The sequence below is a fragment of the Theropithecus gelada genome, chromosome 2 (genome assembly GCF_003255815.1).
Source record: "Theropithecus gelada isolate Dixy chromosome 2, Tgel_1.0, whole genome shotgun sequence".
Lineage (NCBI taxonomy): Eukaryota > Metazoa > Chordata > Mammalia > Primates > Cercopithecidae > Theropithecus > Theropithecus gelada.
Genome location: NC_037669.1, coordinates 86910234 through 86927074, shown reverse-complemented (window position 1 = coordinate 86927074; position 16841 = coordinate 86910234). Strand labels below are relative to the sequence as shown.

Sequence of the window (16841 nt, the reverse complement as noted above, 5' to 3'; positions counted from 1 at the left end):
GTCACCCAGACTGGAGTGTAGTAGTGCGATCTCGGCTCACTGCAACCTCGGCCTCCCGGGTTCAAGTGATTCTCCTGCCTCAGCCTCCCAGATAGCTGGGATTACGGGTATGCACCACCACACCCAGCTAATTTTCAGTAGAGGCGGCTTTTCACTATGTTGGTCAGGCTGGTCTCGAACTCCTGACCTCAGGCCATCTGCCTACCTTGGCCTCCCAAAGTGCTGGGATTACAGGCGTGAGTCACTGCACCCGGCAAACCTCTCAGTTTTTAACACTGGCAACTGAGACTAGTGTGTATATGCACCATGTGGGCCAAATCCAATCGTGGGAGAGCCCTGGGAGAGTGGGTCCCTGAGTGCTGCCTGTGACTGTTCCCAGTAGTCCTGCCCGTGACTGTTCCCAGTAGTCCTGCCCGGCCGCCTGGCCTCATCCCTCTGTGTGCACAGGCCCACTGCAGGCCCTGCCATGGCGCCATTCCTGCGCATCGCCTTCAACTCCTACGAGCTGGGCTCCCTGCAGGCTGAGGACGAGGCGAACCAGCCCTTCTGTGCCGTGAAGATGAAGGAGGCGCTTAGCACAGGTAGGCCTGGAGGCTGGACCCTGGAGAGGGGCTGGGAATCTGGGCCCAGCTGGAGGGACTGGAGGGGGCCTGGCCTTGTTCCCTACAACCTCTGAAGGATTCTGCTCTTCCTCATCCTTGGCTCCCTGCCCCGTTCAGCTATGAAGGCAGAGGCCGCTGAGTCTCTATAGGGCCGCAAACACTGGCCAAATTGAGCCCTCCTTGGAAGGCTTGGAGTTTCTGGCTCCTCCTCCACTGGTTGGTTTACCCAACAATTTTTACATGTCCGTCTGTGCCAGGGCCTGTGCTGGACACTGAGGATACTGTCATGCTCCAGGACTGACCTGGCGTTGCCCTCATGGGGTTCATAGTCAGGTGGGGAAACCAGGCATGTCACAAAGCAGTGAGTCCTGCAATAGGGAAGCCCAGAGAAGGCACCCTCTGAACCTGAGGTCAGGGAGGACTTCCTGGAGGAAGCACATACCTCACACCATTCCCTCTTGCTTTTGCCCTGGCCTGGTGAACCCCTAGTTGTCCCTCAGGTCTCAGCTGAACTGTCCCTTCCTCTAGGAAATCTTCCCTGACCCTTAGGCTTAACCCTGTGGCCACTTGACCATAGGCAAGTCTAGCACTACCAGCCTTACCCTCTTTAGTCTCATCACAGCTATGACTTAACAGTTACTTGAGGAAGGAGTTGATGCATTCGCCACCCGGGCCTGGGGATCCAGGAGGACAGGCCCGGGATGTAGCTTTTCTTTCAGCTGTGTTCCACGCCTCGAATATTATGGCTGGCATGCAAGAGCTGTCAGCCCATGTTCCCTGAGTGAATGCATAAGGGCAGGCGACATTTAAATGGAGCTGGAGCAAGAGGGACACAGGAAGAGGGACCAGCAGGAACAAAGGCCTGGAGGGAGGACCTAGCACGGTGCCCGAGACAGTTCTGTGCTCTAGAGGACACTGGGGGACCACAGCAGGCCCTCAGGGCAGGAGAGTCGGGCAGATTCTGCCAGGGGAAGGCCGTGGAGATCCAGGAGGGAGGGACAGAGGGGCCCTGACCCAACCTTCCCTGCCTGGCCTTGTTGCAGAGCGTGGGAAAACACTGGTGCAGAAGAAACCGACCATGTATCCTGAGTGGAAGTCGACATTCGATGCCCACATCTACGAGGGCCGTGTCATCCAGATTGTGCTAATGCGGGCAGCTGAGGAGCCAGTGTCTGAGGTGACCGTGGGTGTGTCGGTGCTGGCCGAGCGCTGCAAGAAGAACAATGGCAAGGCTGAGTTCTGGGTGAGGGGCGCACGAGCCGCGCCGTGTGTGTGTGTGTGTGTGTGTGTGTGTGTGTGTGTGTGTGCGCGCGCGCACACTCGCGCTCGCATGCGCACGCCTGCATCAGTGTGTGGGCTCAGTTAGCACAGCTGAAGGGCACCAGGCCCTGTGCTGGCCACCAGTCCAGCCCTGTGGCCAATGTGGCCTGGGTGTGAATCCTGGCTCTGCAATTCACCAGATTCCCAGCCTCTCTGAGCTTCTGCTTCCACATCTGTTAAGGGAGGGTGCTACTAAATGTGCCTACCTCAGGGTCAGTTGTTCAAATGAAAGGAGCAGCTGGATGTACAGGGCTTATTGCAGAACCTGACACATAGCAGGTGCTAAAGACAGCCAACTTCCTTATTGTGACTACTTTTTCCTTTTTAATTTTGGAAAGGCAGGATATGCACATAGTAAAACATTTTTAACTGCACGAAAAGGTGTGTCCCTGCCCCAAAACCAGGCCACCAGGCCTCCTTCCCAGAGGCACCCATTATTCCAGTTCTTTTTGGAATCTTCGCATATATTCTAGACCTTGGCAGCCATTGAGGGGACAACATAGTGACCTTTAACAGCAAGGAGGTGGAAGAAGGGGAGGCTTACGGTCTCATCTACTTACCTGCTGAAATGGAGACTCAGCACAAGCAAGTGGCCACCTGGCCATGTGCAGCTGTGTGTTCTGGGTGGCCACAGGATGCCAGCTCTGGCAGAAGTCCCCTGGGGTTACATGTGGGATGTAACCAAGATGTCTCCACCAGGAAAGGCCCTGTGACCACTGGAGACTCAGATCAGCCTCCTGCGAGGGGTGAGGGGGCTGGGATGGGAGAGAGGTTGACACAGGGCTGTACTGACCCTTGGCCAGTCAGGCAGAGACACAGAGGGGCCTCTGGCTGTGCTGTCTCCACTCCCCCAAGGGAGGATATCAGTCACCAGGTCTGGGTCTTGGGGGAGGTGAGGGGATAGAGGCTCAGGTCCCACCCTCAAGACTGTCCAGTCTGCATGAGGAGCCCTTGGCACAGATGGAGGGGCAGCGTGTGTGCACGAGGATGAGTGTGTCTGTCTCTCTCCACATGTGCACATGGGTGGGGGCCTCCATTCTAAGATCCTTGCTAAGGGGGCCGCCGTGGGTAGGGGTGGGGAATTTCCCTTCCCGCTCTGTTCCCCAGCTATGTGTCTGGGCTGGGTGTGGGCTGGACCCTTTCACTTCCCTAAATGTAATAATCCCCCTGGGTACAGTGTGGGGGTGGGGCTCAGGGGTGGGGCTCAGGCAGGGCCCTGCCCACACTGGGCAGACAAGTGTCTGGCTAAGCCTTGGGGGGCTGCCTTGGCCTTGAGGGACCAGCCATGGGGGCGGGTTCTGAGTTTGGCCTGGCCCAGGCCACCCTCACTAACCTTGTTCTCCCCTGGCCTCTGGCCCCCAACAGCTGGACCTGCAGCCTCAGGCCAAGGTGTTGATGTCTGTTCAGTATTTCCTGGAGGACGTGGGTAAGAACTCTCTGGGGATGGAGGGGGCTCCTTTGCCTGGTTCAGAGGCAGAGCCAGCACTGAGGCGTAGGGAAGCGGCTCCCTTTGGCAGACTGTCCAGGGCCACCCTGGGAGGGAGTGCAGGGGTGCCACCCCTCCCAGATACCAGGGCTGACTTCCCCATTCCATGGTCCCCAGATTGCAAACAGTCTATGCGCAGTGAGGACGAGGCCAAGTTCCCAACGATGAACCGCCGCGGAGCCATCAAACAGGCCAAAATCCACTACATCAAGAACCATGAGTTTATCGCCACCTTCTTTGGGCAACCCACCTTCTGTTCTGTGTGCAAAGACTTTGTCTGGTGAGAACTGGCCATGCCCACTGGTGGTGGTGCAGGGTAGTGGGGGCCGATCCCAGTCCCCACTCACTCACTTTGCCTGGGTGTTGCCTTTCAGGGGCCTCAACAAGCAAGGCTACAAATGCAGGCGTAAGTGTCTCCACAGGCCAGTTTGTACGTATGTACCTGTGTGTGCTCACGTGTGCCAGTGCCTGTGTGTGTGCCGGTGCCTGTGTGCGCTCAGAGAGTGTATGCACGTGAATTTTCCCTGTGTAGACACAGCAGCTGAGTTCAGTGAGTGCTGGGGCTGGCTTGCTGCTGCTCTGGAAAACCAGTTCTGCGCCTCTCTTCCCAGCTGCGTATTCAGTGACCGGGAGTTGGTGGATGGCAATTGGGCACAGTAGAGTATTCACGCAGAAACCAGCCCAGGCCATGCGCCAGGCCTCTTTTCCCTGGAGAGGCAGTGATACTAGCACACAGTGGCTGCATGTGCTTCTGTGTAGATGTGAGTGTCTCTGAGTACACAGGTGTGAGCACACTCTCTCCCTGAGGGTGCATGCACGAGGCGCCGCAGGCTGGAGCCAGACTGCCTGGGTTTGAATCCTAGCTCTACCACTTCCTAGCTATAGAGTGTTAGGCAAAGTTACTTAATCTCTCTGTGCCTCAGTTTCCTGATCTATAATTTTTTTTTTTTTGAGACTGAGTCTCATTCTGTTGCCCAAGCTGGAGTGCAGTTGCGTGATCTCAGCTCACTGTAACCTCCCTCTCCCAGGTTCAAGCAATTCTCTTGCCTCAGCCTCCCGAGTAGCTGGGATTACAGGCGTGCACCACCATGCCTGGCTAGTTTTTGTATTTTTAGTAGAAATGGGGGTTTTGTCATGTTGGCCAGGCTGGTCTCGAACTCCTGACCTCAAGTGACGTACCCACCTCAGCCTCCCAAAGTGCTGGGGTTACAGGCGTGAGCTATTGTGCCTGGCCCTCATCTATAAATTAGATATAACTGTAATGTATAATAGGGTCATTGTGAAGATCAAATGGAGTAAGATATGTAAGGCTGTATTTTAAGTGCCTTCCGCTGGCAGTCGTTCTGTGTAAGAAGTTTGTTATCATTATTACATGTGCTTTGTGTGTATGTACAGGTGTCTGTTTTGAGGCATGTCCATGTGCATGTGTGAGAGAGGGCGTTTAGGAGCTGTTTGCTACCCCAGGGCTTGGAAGAGGGAAAGAACTGCCCCCACTTCTCATATTGCGATGCCCCGTGCCCCCTAACTTCTGCCCACCTCCCTGCCCACTAGGACTCCTTCATTTCTAAGCCCCTGCAGATTGGCCTGTCCTCTCCACCCCGTCCTCTCCAGGCCCCTCCTTCGAGGGCTGGCGGGAGGAAGACTCAAGCGCTGGGCCTCTGCGGGGTGAGGGTGTGGGTGGTCAGGAGAACGGTGGCTTTGTGTAGAGGGCTGGACTGACCGGCAGGCACCAGCTCATAGACTCTGCCCCTCCCGGTGCCCTCCCTTCCCCCTTCTGGGCCTGTGCCTCTTCAAGAATGTAACGCTGCCATCCACAAGAAATGCATCGACAAGATCATCGGCAGATGCACTGGCACTGCGGCCAACAGCCGGGACACCATAGTGAGCCTGGGGCTGGGGCAGGGCTGGGATCGGGGGGCTTAGCCACATGGGAGGGATTTACGCCCTCTCCCTGCCCTCCGGGGATAGCTTACCCTCCCTCCCCATTTTTCTTAGTCTTTCCTTGCCTCTCCCAGTGGAGCTCTCTTGGGATGTTGTGCCCAGGGTTGGGGGAGAGCTGGGGGCTGAAGAAGGGGCTGGAGCTGGCACTTGACCCTCAGCCTGTGATACCCCCACCCCCAGTTCCAGAAAGAACGCTTCAACATCGACATGCCGCACCGCTTCAAGGTTCACAACTACATGAGCCCCACCTTCTGTGACCACTGTGGCAGCCTGCTCTGGGGACTGGTGAAGCAGGGATTAAAGTGTGAAGGTGCGTGCCACCCCGCCCCTGGGCTGCAGCTGGTGCTGCTGTGAATTCCAGCCACCTCACACTGCCCTCACCCCCTCACCTAGAGACGGGCACCTCATTCAGGGACCTGATGAGGGTGAGGCCTTGGTGGACCCTCCCCACTGGCCTGACTGGCTCTGCCACTTGCCTGCTGTGTAACCACAGGTGTGTGGCTCCACCTCTCTGAGCCATTTGGAGGGGAAAAGCAGGACCTAGAGAGTCCCTGTTAGGGGCCAGTGAGCAGAGGATGCTGAAGCCAGGCGTGGTGCACACCGGCAGGCGCCCAGACACGCCTCCACTGCCCTCTGCTTCACTTAGAGATGAGACAGAAGACCCTGGAGGGAAAGCGGCTTAAGTTGACCCAGATGTTCTTTGAAGGGTTTTGAATTAGGTCCCATGTCTTCTGGTTTTTCCTTTTTCTTTAAATCATGAAAGATTGGCCGGGCACGGTGGCTCACGCCTGTATTCCCAGCACTTTGGGAGGCCGAGGTGGGCGGATCTTGAGGTCAGGAGATTGAGACCATCCTGGCTAACATGGTGAAACCCTGTCTCTACTAAAAAAAAATACAAAAAAATACAAAAAAATTGGCCAGGTATGGTGGCAGGTGCCTGTAGTCCCAGCTACTCAGAAGGCTGAGGCAGGAGAATGCCACGAATCCGGGGAGGCAGAGCTTGCAGTGAGCCGAGATCACGCCACTGCACTCCAGCCTGGGTGACAGAGGGAGACTCCATCTCAAAAAAAAAAAAACATGAAAGATTGAGGTGCTTGGCCAGGCGTGGTGGCTCACACCTGTAATCCCAGCACTTTGGGAGGCCAAGGTGGGTGGATCACTTGAGGTTGGGAGTTCGAGACCAGCCTGGCCAACATGGAGAAACCCCATCTCTACTAAAAATACAAAATTAGCTGGGTATGGTGGTGCATGCCTATAATCCCAGCTACTCAGGAGGCTGAGGCAGGAGAATCACTTGAACCCAGGAGGCAGAGGTTGTGGTGAGCCGAGATCACGCCATTGCACTCCAGCCTGGGCAACAAGAGGGAAACTCCATCTCAAAAAAAAAAAAAGAGATTGAAATATATATGATGGCTTCAGATCAATGTTTTCCTAAAAACTGGAACCCAGCAGACCCCGCTAAAGCCCTCCTTTCTCATGCTCTCCTGCCCCTCTCCTACACTGCCCCCTGCCCTTGGCTGAGCTCCAGGACTGACAGTCCCACTTCTCCCTCAACCCAGACTGCGGCATGAATGTGCATCATAAATGCCGGGAGAAGGTGGCCAACCTCTGCGGCATCAACCAGAAGCTCTTGGCCGAGGCCTTGAACCAAGTCACCCAGGTGGGCAGGTGCTATGGGGACCCTGGACACAGGGCAGTGGGGTCAGGGACAGTCAAGGCTCACAGCCACTGCTGGGGAGCCACAGACAGCCAGGGTATATTTAGACCCAGGACTCTACTTCGGGAAGATCCAACTCAAGAATTTAGGCAGCAGAGGAAGGGGGGCTTTTTTTCATGAGAAATTCATTATTCAAGCAGTTCTTTCCTTGAGAGTGAACCTGGGGACCACAGGATTGGGTGTTGGAACACTTTGAACTAAGACTTTGGGTGTGGACGTTTGTACCTGGGTGGGGCTTGAGAGATGCCACAAAACCTAAAGGTAAAATTTTAGAATCAATCAGAAATGAAGCTCAATAGTCCAATAAAATCTATTGAGTGAGTGGTTGGGAAGGTAGGGTTCCGTTTACAAAACTTCTGTTCGTAATCAGAGCCTTTCAGACCACTGAGGCTTCTCTGGGCTCCGGGAAGAGTGTGCGTGTGTACACGCAGCCCGAGTAGGGGGCCTGGGCTGTGCCCCTGTTGTCTCCTCTTGGTATTGAGGGTGGAGTTATACCTGGGGGTCTTCCTTCTGGGCTGGGAGTTCTGATAATGGTCTGACCATCTGGCCCCCCACCTCTGCTCCCTCCCCAGAGAGCCTCCCGGAGATCAGACTCGGCCTCCTCAGAGCCTGTTGGGATATACCAGGGTTTCGAGAAGAAGACCGGAGTCACTGGGGAGGACTCGCAAGGTGAAGCTGGGTCCAGTGGCCCTGTACAGTTTGTATTCCCCCTGAGGCCAAAGAAAGGGGACTGTCCTTCCTTCCGTTGTCAAGTGAGACATGGGAGGAACCCCCGGCCCTGGGGAGTGAGCCCCTTCCTCTGTGAGGCCCCTTCCCCCCTGAGGCCCCTTCCCCCAGCCTACCCCGGGCCCTGGGGAGGGGAGTTGTGTAGACTGAGACCCCGATCTGAGGAGGTGCCGTCTCTCGGGCAGACAACAGTGGGACCTACGGCAAGATCTGGGAGGGCAGCAGCAAGTGCAACATCAACAACTTCATCTTCCACAAGGTCCTGGGCAAAGGCAGCTTCGGGAAGGTGAGGGCTGTGAGCCGGGCACCTGCTTCCCACCTCACCCTGGCTGCTTCCCACTTAGGTGGCTGAGGCGGGAGTCTGAATTGGGCTGTGGCCCCTGTCCCGTCCTCCCCTGCTCAGCACCTGTGCCTCCCCATCAGGTGCTGCTTGGAGAGCTGAAGGGCAGAGGAGAGTACTTTGCCGTCAAGGCCCTCAAGAAGGATGTAGTCCTGATCGACGACGACGTGGAATGCACCATGGTTGAGAAGCGGGTGCTGACGCTCGCCGCAGAAAATCCCTTTCTCACCCACCTCATCTGCACCTTCCAGACCAAGGTGCCTGGGCCTCCTGCCGTCACCGCCCCATGCCACAGCCATGTCCCACAGCCCCTCAGCCCCTCTAAGTCAGGGCTGTGTCTCCCCCTCAGGCCACTTAAAGCAGGGCCATGCTTTCCCCCTCATGCCTCCCAGGGCAGAGTTGTCCCCCTCAGCCAGGGCCTGTCCCTGCTGTTTCCTGTTGGGGCTTGGCCCCAGTGGCCCTGAGTGAGGGAGCCTCCTGCCTGTTCCTCACCCCTGCTCACCACCCTCCCCACCCCAGGACCACCTGTTCTTTGTGATGGAGTTCCTCAACGGGGGGGACCTGATGTACCACATCCAGGACAAAGGCCGCTTTGAACTCTACCGTGCCACGTATGTGAGGGCCATGGTGGGGAAGGGCCCAGCGTGGAGGAAGGGCCACTGGCTCAGAACCCACTGCCAGTCTGCCCTCCATGCCTTCTTCCCTCTCCCTAGAAAAGCCAGCCTGGGCTAGAGCAGCAGCTGGGGAGATGTGGGGGTAGCCTGGGTCCACACCACACAGGAAGCCATGGTTGGCAAGTGAGCTGCGGCTAGGGGCTCAGTGCAAATACTCTGGGTCCTGGCCTCTCTGCGGGCCACAGCCAGGGCAGCCTTGCAAATGGTGGTCTTACACGACTCAGGACACCGGACCCTGGTGCATGGCCCCCAGACCTGCTTTTCCCCATTCACATGCCCCCCCACCCCAAACTAACCGTGTGTGTGTGCATGCATGCAAACACATGTGTACATGCATATAACTGGCTCACTGAGAGCTTTCCCTTCAGAACTTTCTGCCTGGGCTGCCAGCCCCCACTTACCTGATACAAGATGTACTTGATGTACTTGATCATGCTTAGGTTGTCCATGGAGTTATTTGCAGCATTTCTTGCCCCTGGAAGTGGGGATGAGGGCCCGAGGAGAAGCAGAGGCTGCTCGGCAGAGATCCTGGAACACTTTGTCTCTCTCTCTTGCCCAGGTTTTATGCAGCTGAGATAATCTGTGGACTGCAGTTTCTACACAGCAAGGGCATCATTTACAGGTGCAGGGGTTAGGGCAGCAGGGGGCTCTTGGGAGGGGAGGCTCCAGCCCCATCATATCTTCTGAAATGCTGCAAGCAGGATTCCCCCAACTCCAGTTCCTTCTCTGCTGGAAATCAATCTTTAGCTGGGGATTTGCCTAAACCTCCCACCCTGGTGCGAGCATTCCTGTGGCCCCGATTTGAGGCCGGCTTAGCTCCAGGAACTAGGAACTCACTGCCCATATTTGACACCATCGCCCCACCCATCCTTGGAGCCATCAGTCTTGCTCGGAAGACCCATCGAGTCATCTAAGCTTCCACTAGAAGAGACTGGTTCCATAAAGTCTCATCTAATAAGTTATGATTCCATCCTATGGTAGGAACTGTACACCCACCAAAAAGGCTGCGGCCAGGCTCTGTGTACTGACATGGGATAATGCCAAGACACGCTGTTAAGTGGAAAACCAACCTGTGGGAGAGTGTGTATCGAATATTAGCATTCAGGCTTTAAAACGTGGGAGAGAGGCTGGGTGCGATGGCTCATGCCTGTAATCCCAGCAATTTGGGAGGCCGAGGTGGATGGATCACCTGAGGTCAGGAGTTTGAGACCAGCCTGACCAACATGGTGAAACCCTGTCTCTACTAAAAAATACAAAAATTAGCTGGGCATGGTGGTGGATGCCTGTAATCTCAGCTACTCAGGAGGCTGAGGCAGGAGAATTGCTTGAACCCGGGAGGCAGAGGTTGCAGTGAGCCAAGATTGCACCACTGCATTCCAGCCTGGGTGACACAGCCAGACTCCATCTCAAAAAAAAAAAAAAAAAAAAAAAAAGGGGGGAGCAAGCTGCATGCTGCCATATGCTTGTCCACGCCTAGAATTGCTCTAAGGAGAGCCTGGTGATTGAGCTCAGTGGAAGGCAGACTTTGTACTGTTTGCCATTTCTAGTTCCCATATGCATAAAGTATCTACTCAAATGACTAATTACTGAATATAGACATGGTCCCCACCTTTGGGGAGTAGACAAAACTGAACCTGGGGATCACTTCTGCTGCCGACTGCTAGGGGACCCTGGACAAGTGACATCATCACCTGTTTGAGCCCCATTTGGGTTTCAGGAAGTAGGGCGGTGTGTGCCCAGCATTTAGCACACAGTAGGGGACTTGCAGGAAGCACCTGTTTTTAGGATCTCTTTCTCCTGCTTCCTTTTCTCTTTCTCATTCCCTTGTACTCTTGGGACAGTCCTGGACTAATATGGCTGAAAATTAGGACATGGCGGGCAGGGTGGGGAAGGAGAAGAAATGGCTCCTGCTGACTCTTACCTGTCCCCTGTCCTTAGGGACCTCAAACTGGACAATGTGCTGCTGGACCGGGATGGCCATATCAAGATTGCCGACTTTGGGATGTGCAAAGAGAATATATTCGGGGAGAACCGGGCCAGCACCTTCTGCGGCACTCCTGACTATATCGCCCCTGAGGTGAGCTGATACCCTTCCATACCCCCGCTCAGTCAGGCACCTTGCCTCCCCACGGTGGGCGGGGGAAGGCTTCCCAAGGGCAGTGAGGTCCAAGCCAAAGCCCATAGGCCGAGGCGGCCTGGCTAGGGCTCATGCCCAGGGGCCCCTCTCAGCCCCAGCACCTCAGCTCCTGCTGACCTGCTCCCCCTCAGATCCTGCAGGGCCTGAAGTACACATTCTCGGTGGACTGGTGGTCTTTCGGGGTCCTTCTGTATGAGATGCTCATTGGCCAGTCCCCCTTCCATGGTGATGATGAGGATGAACTCTTCGAGTCCATCCGTGTGGACACACCGCATTATCCCCGCTGGATCACCAAGGAGTCCAAGGACATCCTGGAGAAGGTGCAGGCCCTGGGCTGGGCTGGGGCAGGGGCAGGGGCTGGTAGACACTGGGCTTTGGGTGAGGAGCTTCCTGTCTCTGGAATGGCAACCTCAGTGGTGCCACAGTCCTAACATACAGGGTATTGCTCTCTCACCATGTTCCCAGGAACTCCTGTCGAGTCCTGTGCATGGCATCAGCCTGACATGGTGACTAAGGGCCCAGGGTCAGGAGACAGACAGACCCGAGGCCAAACGCTGGCTCTGCTTGGGACTAGCTGGTCACAACCTCTTAGAGTTTGTCTCCTTATCTGCAAAATGAGGCTATGAGCAGTCTTGCCTCACAGAGTTGTTGGGAAGAAAATAGAAACATACGATGCTCAGCTGTCGGCCAGGCAGATAGTAAATAATAAAAAGTCCCATTAGCAGAGTCGTGGATGTCCAGCCCAGAGCCTGTCATCTCTGGGGAAACTGGGAGCACTGCATGCCAGAGTGGCCTCCCTCAGCCCCACTGTTCCCCAGGCTGACTGCGGGGCTGGGGCAAGCCTGGCTTTGCATCCCTGGGCCTGCTGGGGATTTGCTGAAGCTCCAATTTCCCATGGCCCTTGGGTGCTAACCTGGGTTGCTGGGTTGCAGCTCTTTGAAAGGGAACCGACCAAGAGGCTGGGAGTGACCGGAAACATCAAAATCCACCCCTTCTTCAAGACCATAAACTGGACTCTGCTGGAAAAGCGGAGGTTGGAGCCACCCTTCAGGCCCAAAGTGGTACGTGATCCTGCCCTGCACTGTCTTCGGGCTGGGCTCCTCCTCCCCTGCCCTCCCTCTCTCCTACATCACTCACACGCTTTCCACCTCTCCCTTCTTCCAGCAAGTCTACTTCCCCGATCTCCACAGCATGTTCAGTCACAGCTGCTGCCCTTGTATTCTTATCCTCTCCCTCCTGACTCAGTGAGCACACACTGGGGACTGTGGATCCCACTGTATGCACAGGACCCTGTTTTGGGAAATAGAGTTAAAACCTCATGTTATTACTCCATTCAATCCATTCTCCAATACATATGGGGAGTCCTGAGTCCCTGTTGAATGCAGAGCACAGTGCTTGGCTGCACAACAAAGTGGGAGACACAGTCCCAGAACCGGAGGAGTTCGCAGCTAGTTGGAGAGATAAGAAACTTGCACACCGATGACAATTTGTGATACGAGATGACAGCCTAAGAGATACCCCAGGACACATGATCAGTTGCTATTGAGTGGGTCTGTCAGCAGGAGTCCAGGCGGCAGAGAAGAGGGTGGGTCTGAGAGGCCCCCTTGGAAGAAGTGAGACTAGCAGGGCTGGGAGGTCTGAGAGGCTCCCTTGGAAGAAGTGAGACAAGGGACAGCTGGGAGGCATTCCAGGTGGAAGAGGGGATGGTTCACTCAAAGGCCCAGAATCTACAGGGCCACCAAGGAACCAGCCTGAGAGCAGAGGCAGGTGTGGCCCCTCTGTGACCACAGTTCTTCCTTCCCACTCCCTTTGTCTCCTTTGATTCCCTTCCTCCACCAGGGCACACAGTTCCCACTGGGCAGCCTGTGTAATGCACCCCACATTTGTGCTTTGAGGCTACAGAGCACTTCCCCTACACCAAGGACCTCAAACTCAGACGTGTCCTGGCTGAGCATGTAACTGACAGGCTAGGCCAGCTGCAAGAAAGTCACACAGCCTGCTTTCAGTCTCACTTTTGATAGATTTCCTTCTCTGCACTAAGAAACACAAAGCAGGTGTGATGTACCCCTTGTCAGTGGGGCAGGGGCTGTCCAGGGGGCTCTCATCACCAAGAGTGGGCAGGAAGTAGGCCCATGGCTGCTTTAATCTGCCAGTTTTCAAAAGAAGCTGGAAATCTGGATTTTTATGTTGCATTGTTCAATTTTAAAATATAGGTTCAGGCTGGGCGCGGTGGCCCACACCAGTACTTTGGGAGGCTGAGGCAGGCAGATCACCTGAGGTCAGGAGTTCGAGACCAGCCTGGCCAACATAGTGAAACCGTCTCTACTACAAAAAATACCAAAAAATCAGCCGGTTACGGTGGCACGTGCCTGTAATCCCAGCTACTCAGGAGGCTGAGGCAGGAGAATCGCTTGAACCCGGGAGGCGGAGGTTGCAGTGAACCGAGATCATGCCACTGCACTCTAGCCTGGGCAACAGAGTGAGACTCCATCTCAAAATATATACATCAATAAAAATAAATTAAATAAATAAATAAATAAAATACAGGTTGAAATTCCATTAAAACCCAGTTCAAGCTGAAATGATTATACTTGCCAGTTCAGTTTGGCCAAAGGGCCACCAGATTGCAGTCTCTCTGTGTGACCATCCCATCACATCCTTAGAAGCAGAGAATCAGCAAATTTCTCCTGTCAACAGCCTGATAGTATATATTTTGGACTTTTCAGGCTTGATGGTCTCAAAGCAGTCACAGACAGTACATCAACAAATGGGCATGGTTGTGTATTACAAAAGCTTTATTTATGGAAAGTGAAATTTGAATTTCACCTAATTTTCATGTCATGAAATATTTTTCTTTTGTTTTTTTTTCCCAACCACTTAAAAATGCGAAAGCCATTCTTAGCTTGTGGGCCCCACAAAAACAGATGGTGAGTGAGATTTGGCCTCCATGGGCTGTGATTTGGTGGCCCCTGAGCAGGAGGCTACCACCTCTCCTCACCCAGGCCCAGAGCTCCCTGGTCACTTTCCTCCTCCTCTTGGGGAAATGGCAGCCTCTTTCCTGTGGGGCTCCTTTTAGGCTGCTAGGGGAGGCTCCCTCTTCCGTTCTGGGTGAGGACAGCTCTGGCCTGGCCCAGCCCTGCAGGGACTCCAGCCTGGGGTGTCTGGAGGGCCATTCCCTACGTCCTGTTCGCTCACCCCTGCCCTCTGCTTGTAGAAGTCCCCCAGAGACTACAGCAACTTCGACCAGGAGTTCCTGAACGAGAAGGCGCGCCTCTCCTACAGCGACAAGAACCTTATCGACTCCATGGACCAGTCTGCGTTTGCCGGCTTCTCCTTTGTGAACCCCAAATTCGAGCACCTCCTGGAAGACTGAGGTTCCTGGACAGAGCAGGCTAGCCCCGCCCTCCACCCACATCTGCCCGCTCCCCACGATAAGCACCAGAGGGACTGTGGTGACTTCTGCTGCTGGCCCCGCCCCTGCCCCCAGAGCGGCCTTGGCTCCTGTCTGGCCAGATTCTCATGGTACTTCCTCTGTGAACTGTGTGTGAATCTGCTTTTCCTCTGCCCTCGGAGGGAAATTGTAAATCCTGTGTTTCATTACTTGAATGTAGTTATCTATTGAAAATATATATTATATATATAGACATATATATATAAAATAGGCTGTATATATTGCTCAGTAGAGAAAAACCATGGGGGACTGGTGACATGTTGATCTTTTTCAAAAAAATATATATACGACCAAAAAAAAAAAAAAAAAAAAGGAGCACAAGCTGTTTGAACCACCAGGTTCTTTTATTTGTGTGTCTAAATAAACACCAAATGGTACCAACCTGGTTGTCAGGACACATTTGTCCCAGGAAGCTGGTGGCGGCCACTCCCACTTTTGGCAGCACTGGCCCGGAAGCTAACTGCTGGGCCTTCATGCAAATGTGTTTGTATTTATGGGTTTCCTCTGGCCCAGGACCCTGGGCCTAGAGCAGAAGACTTTTCCAGGTGGCTACAGGGAGCCCCAGATGTCTCTGTGGGGTGATGGGCCAGCTGTAGCTGTCTCTGGAAGGGCAGAGACGTAGAAGGCAGAAGCAGAGGCTTTGAGGCTGGCCCCAGATGAGGGAGGAGAGGAAGAAAATACAGCTCAGGCTTCAGGCATATCTGGATTTAAATCACAGAGTAGCCAAAGGATGTGGGCACGTCACTTGATCATTTTAAGCCTCAGTATTGGGTGGGCGTGGTGGCTCACACCGATAATCCTAGCCCTTTGGGAGGCTAAGGTGGGAGGATTGCCTGAGCCAAGGAGTTTGAGACCAACCTGGACAACATAGCGAGACCCTGTCTCTTTAAAAAAAAAAAGAAGGAAAAAAAGGCTCAGTTTCCTCTAAAATGGGGGCAAGGCAAGGAGACCATAGCTGTAACTCCTCATCTCATTACCATTTATCCCTGCCTTTGCCGCAGAGGAGTCTGTGTCTAAGTTCTAGAATCTATATCATAGCAGCTTTTGCCTACCTGGGGAAGGAGACACAGGCAGGGTGGGAGAGAAAGGTGGAAAAATGATGAGTGACTGGGCTAAGGTTGACAGACGTGCTCCAGTGTGCCTGTCGTGCAGGTGAGGAATGGCTCCAGGAGACCAGGAGGCGCCGGCATCCCCCCTGAGTGTGCTCAGCTGGAGACAGTGAGTCTACTCTGCCCTCCTCCCCACCGACTCCATGTCTCCCCCTCTCCTGGCTTTTCATTGCTTCCGCCTCCCTCACTACCTCTCCCTCTTTCTGTTCCCGCCCTGCTGTCTCGGGCACCGGTCTCAGGCAGAGCCTGCTCTTCAGACCCTCTGGTCTAGCCCTGGCCCTCTGTCCCTAGAGGGGGGTGAGACACTCCTAGCACCAGATTGGCTGGCCTGGGCAGCCAAGCAGCTGACTTCCAGCAAGTTCATTTTTCTGGGCTTAGGTACAAGTTTCCACAACTGGAGAGGGCGGGATGGTATGGGGCTGGTGCTGGCTCAGGGAGGGGGCTGCAGGGATGGGGGCCAAACTCTCCCCAAAGAGACCAAATGTCCCCTTCTCCCCACCTCCTATCTTAGGAAAACTTCCTCTTGAATTCCTGCTCTGCCTTGGGCCAGCCTGGGTGTCCAGGACAGCAGGGAAAACCTCAGAAGTGCTTGTCCCGTGGGCTCACAGGTGGAGGAACTGGCAGCATGGCATGGGCTCTGTTCTGGGACACTGGGGCTGTAGGAGCCCAGAGGAGATGCCTGGGGGCCCCCTGTTCCCTGCCTCTGCCACAACACACACATTCCCCAGGAACCGCACGGAGCCATTCAGAGGGAGGTTAGAACAAAAACGTGGTTGGTGTCTGAACTCAGAGCTTCCCAACATCCTCCTGAAGCACCAAAGTGGAGCCTTGCACCTCAAGCCCAGTTTTCTCCAGTGTGGAACGGGGGAATAGGTTGTTTATCAGCCAGAGGCAGTGGAGGGTGGTGGGAAGAACATGGTGCCTGGAATCAGAAGCCTGGGGTTTGAATTCCGCTCTGCCGCCTACATACCATGCACTCGAGTTCCTTCATGGGCCTCAGTTTCCTCATCCGTAAAACCAGACCATTAATCCCCTGCCTCATGGAACTGACTCTGGCGGGCCCTTGTAGGACTGTTGCTGATACTCAGTGGTGCCAGGCAGAGCCCAGGAAAGGACAGGGGCTGTGCCCGTGAGGTCCACCTCAAGCAGCCCAGGACAGGAAGCAGCTGCTAAGGACACTGCCAAATCACCTGGGAGGCTACACCATTCCAGGCCGGTTCCCAGCCATTGGGTGGGTGCCAGGCCTGATCCAGCAGCCTCAGGAAATGCCTCTTATGGCTGGGCCCTGAACCACACTTTCGCTGGGACCTGGGGACCCTGAAGCAGGCAGACTGCCCT

The 16841-nt window shown here is 54.8% G+C and overlaps 1 protein-coding gene across 5 annotated transcripts in view; it reads left to right on the top strand.

Annotated features, from left to right (window-relative positions):
* The window catches only part of PRKCD (protein kinase C delta), a 31446-nt gene extending 16671 nt beyond the window's left edge, over positions 1–14775 (top strand). For all 5 annotated transcript variants that reach the window (XM_025377099.1, XM_025377100.1, XM_025377101.1 and 2 more), the window contains 17 exons: positions 448–581; positions 1646–1845; positions 3288–3348; positions 3526–3688; positions 3783–3814; positions 5204–5289; positions 5530–5659; positions 6909–7009; positions 7639–7735; positions 7978–8078; positions 8216–8389; positions 8652–8743; positions 9366–9428; positions 10745–10883; positions 11075–11263; positions 11876–12004; positions 14158–14775. In XM_025377099.1, the coding sequence (XP_025232884.1) occupies positions 467–581; positions 1646–1845; positions 3288–3348; positions 3526–3688; positions 3783–3814; positions 5204–5289; positions 5530–5659; positions 6909–7009; positions 7639–7735; positions 7978–8078; positions 8216–8389; positions 8652–8743; positions 9366–9428; positions 10745–10883; positions 11075–11263; positions 11876–12004; positions 14158–14316 (2031 nt within the window). In that variant the 5' untranslated portion in view covers positions 448–466 and the 3' untranslated portion in view covers positions 14317–14775. The remainder of the gene's footprint in view (positions 1–447; positions 582–1645; positions 1846–3287; positions 3349–3525; positions 3689–3782; positions 3815–5203; positions 5290–5529; positions 5660–6908; positions 7010–7638; positions 7736–7977; positions 8079–8215; positions 8390–8651; positions 8744–9365; positions 9429–10744; positions 10884–11074; positions 11264–11875; positions 12005–14157) is intronic.
* Positions 14776–16841: the final 2066 nt, after the last annotated feature.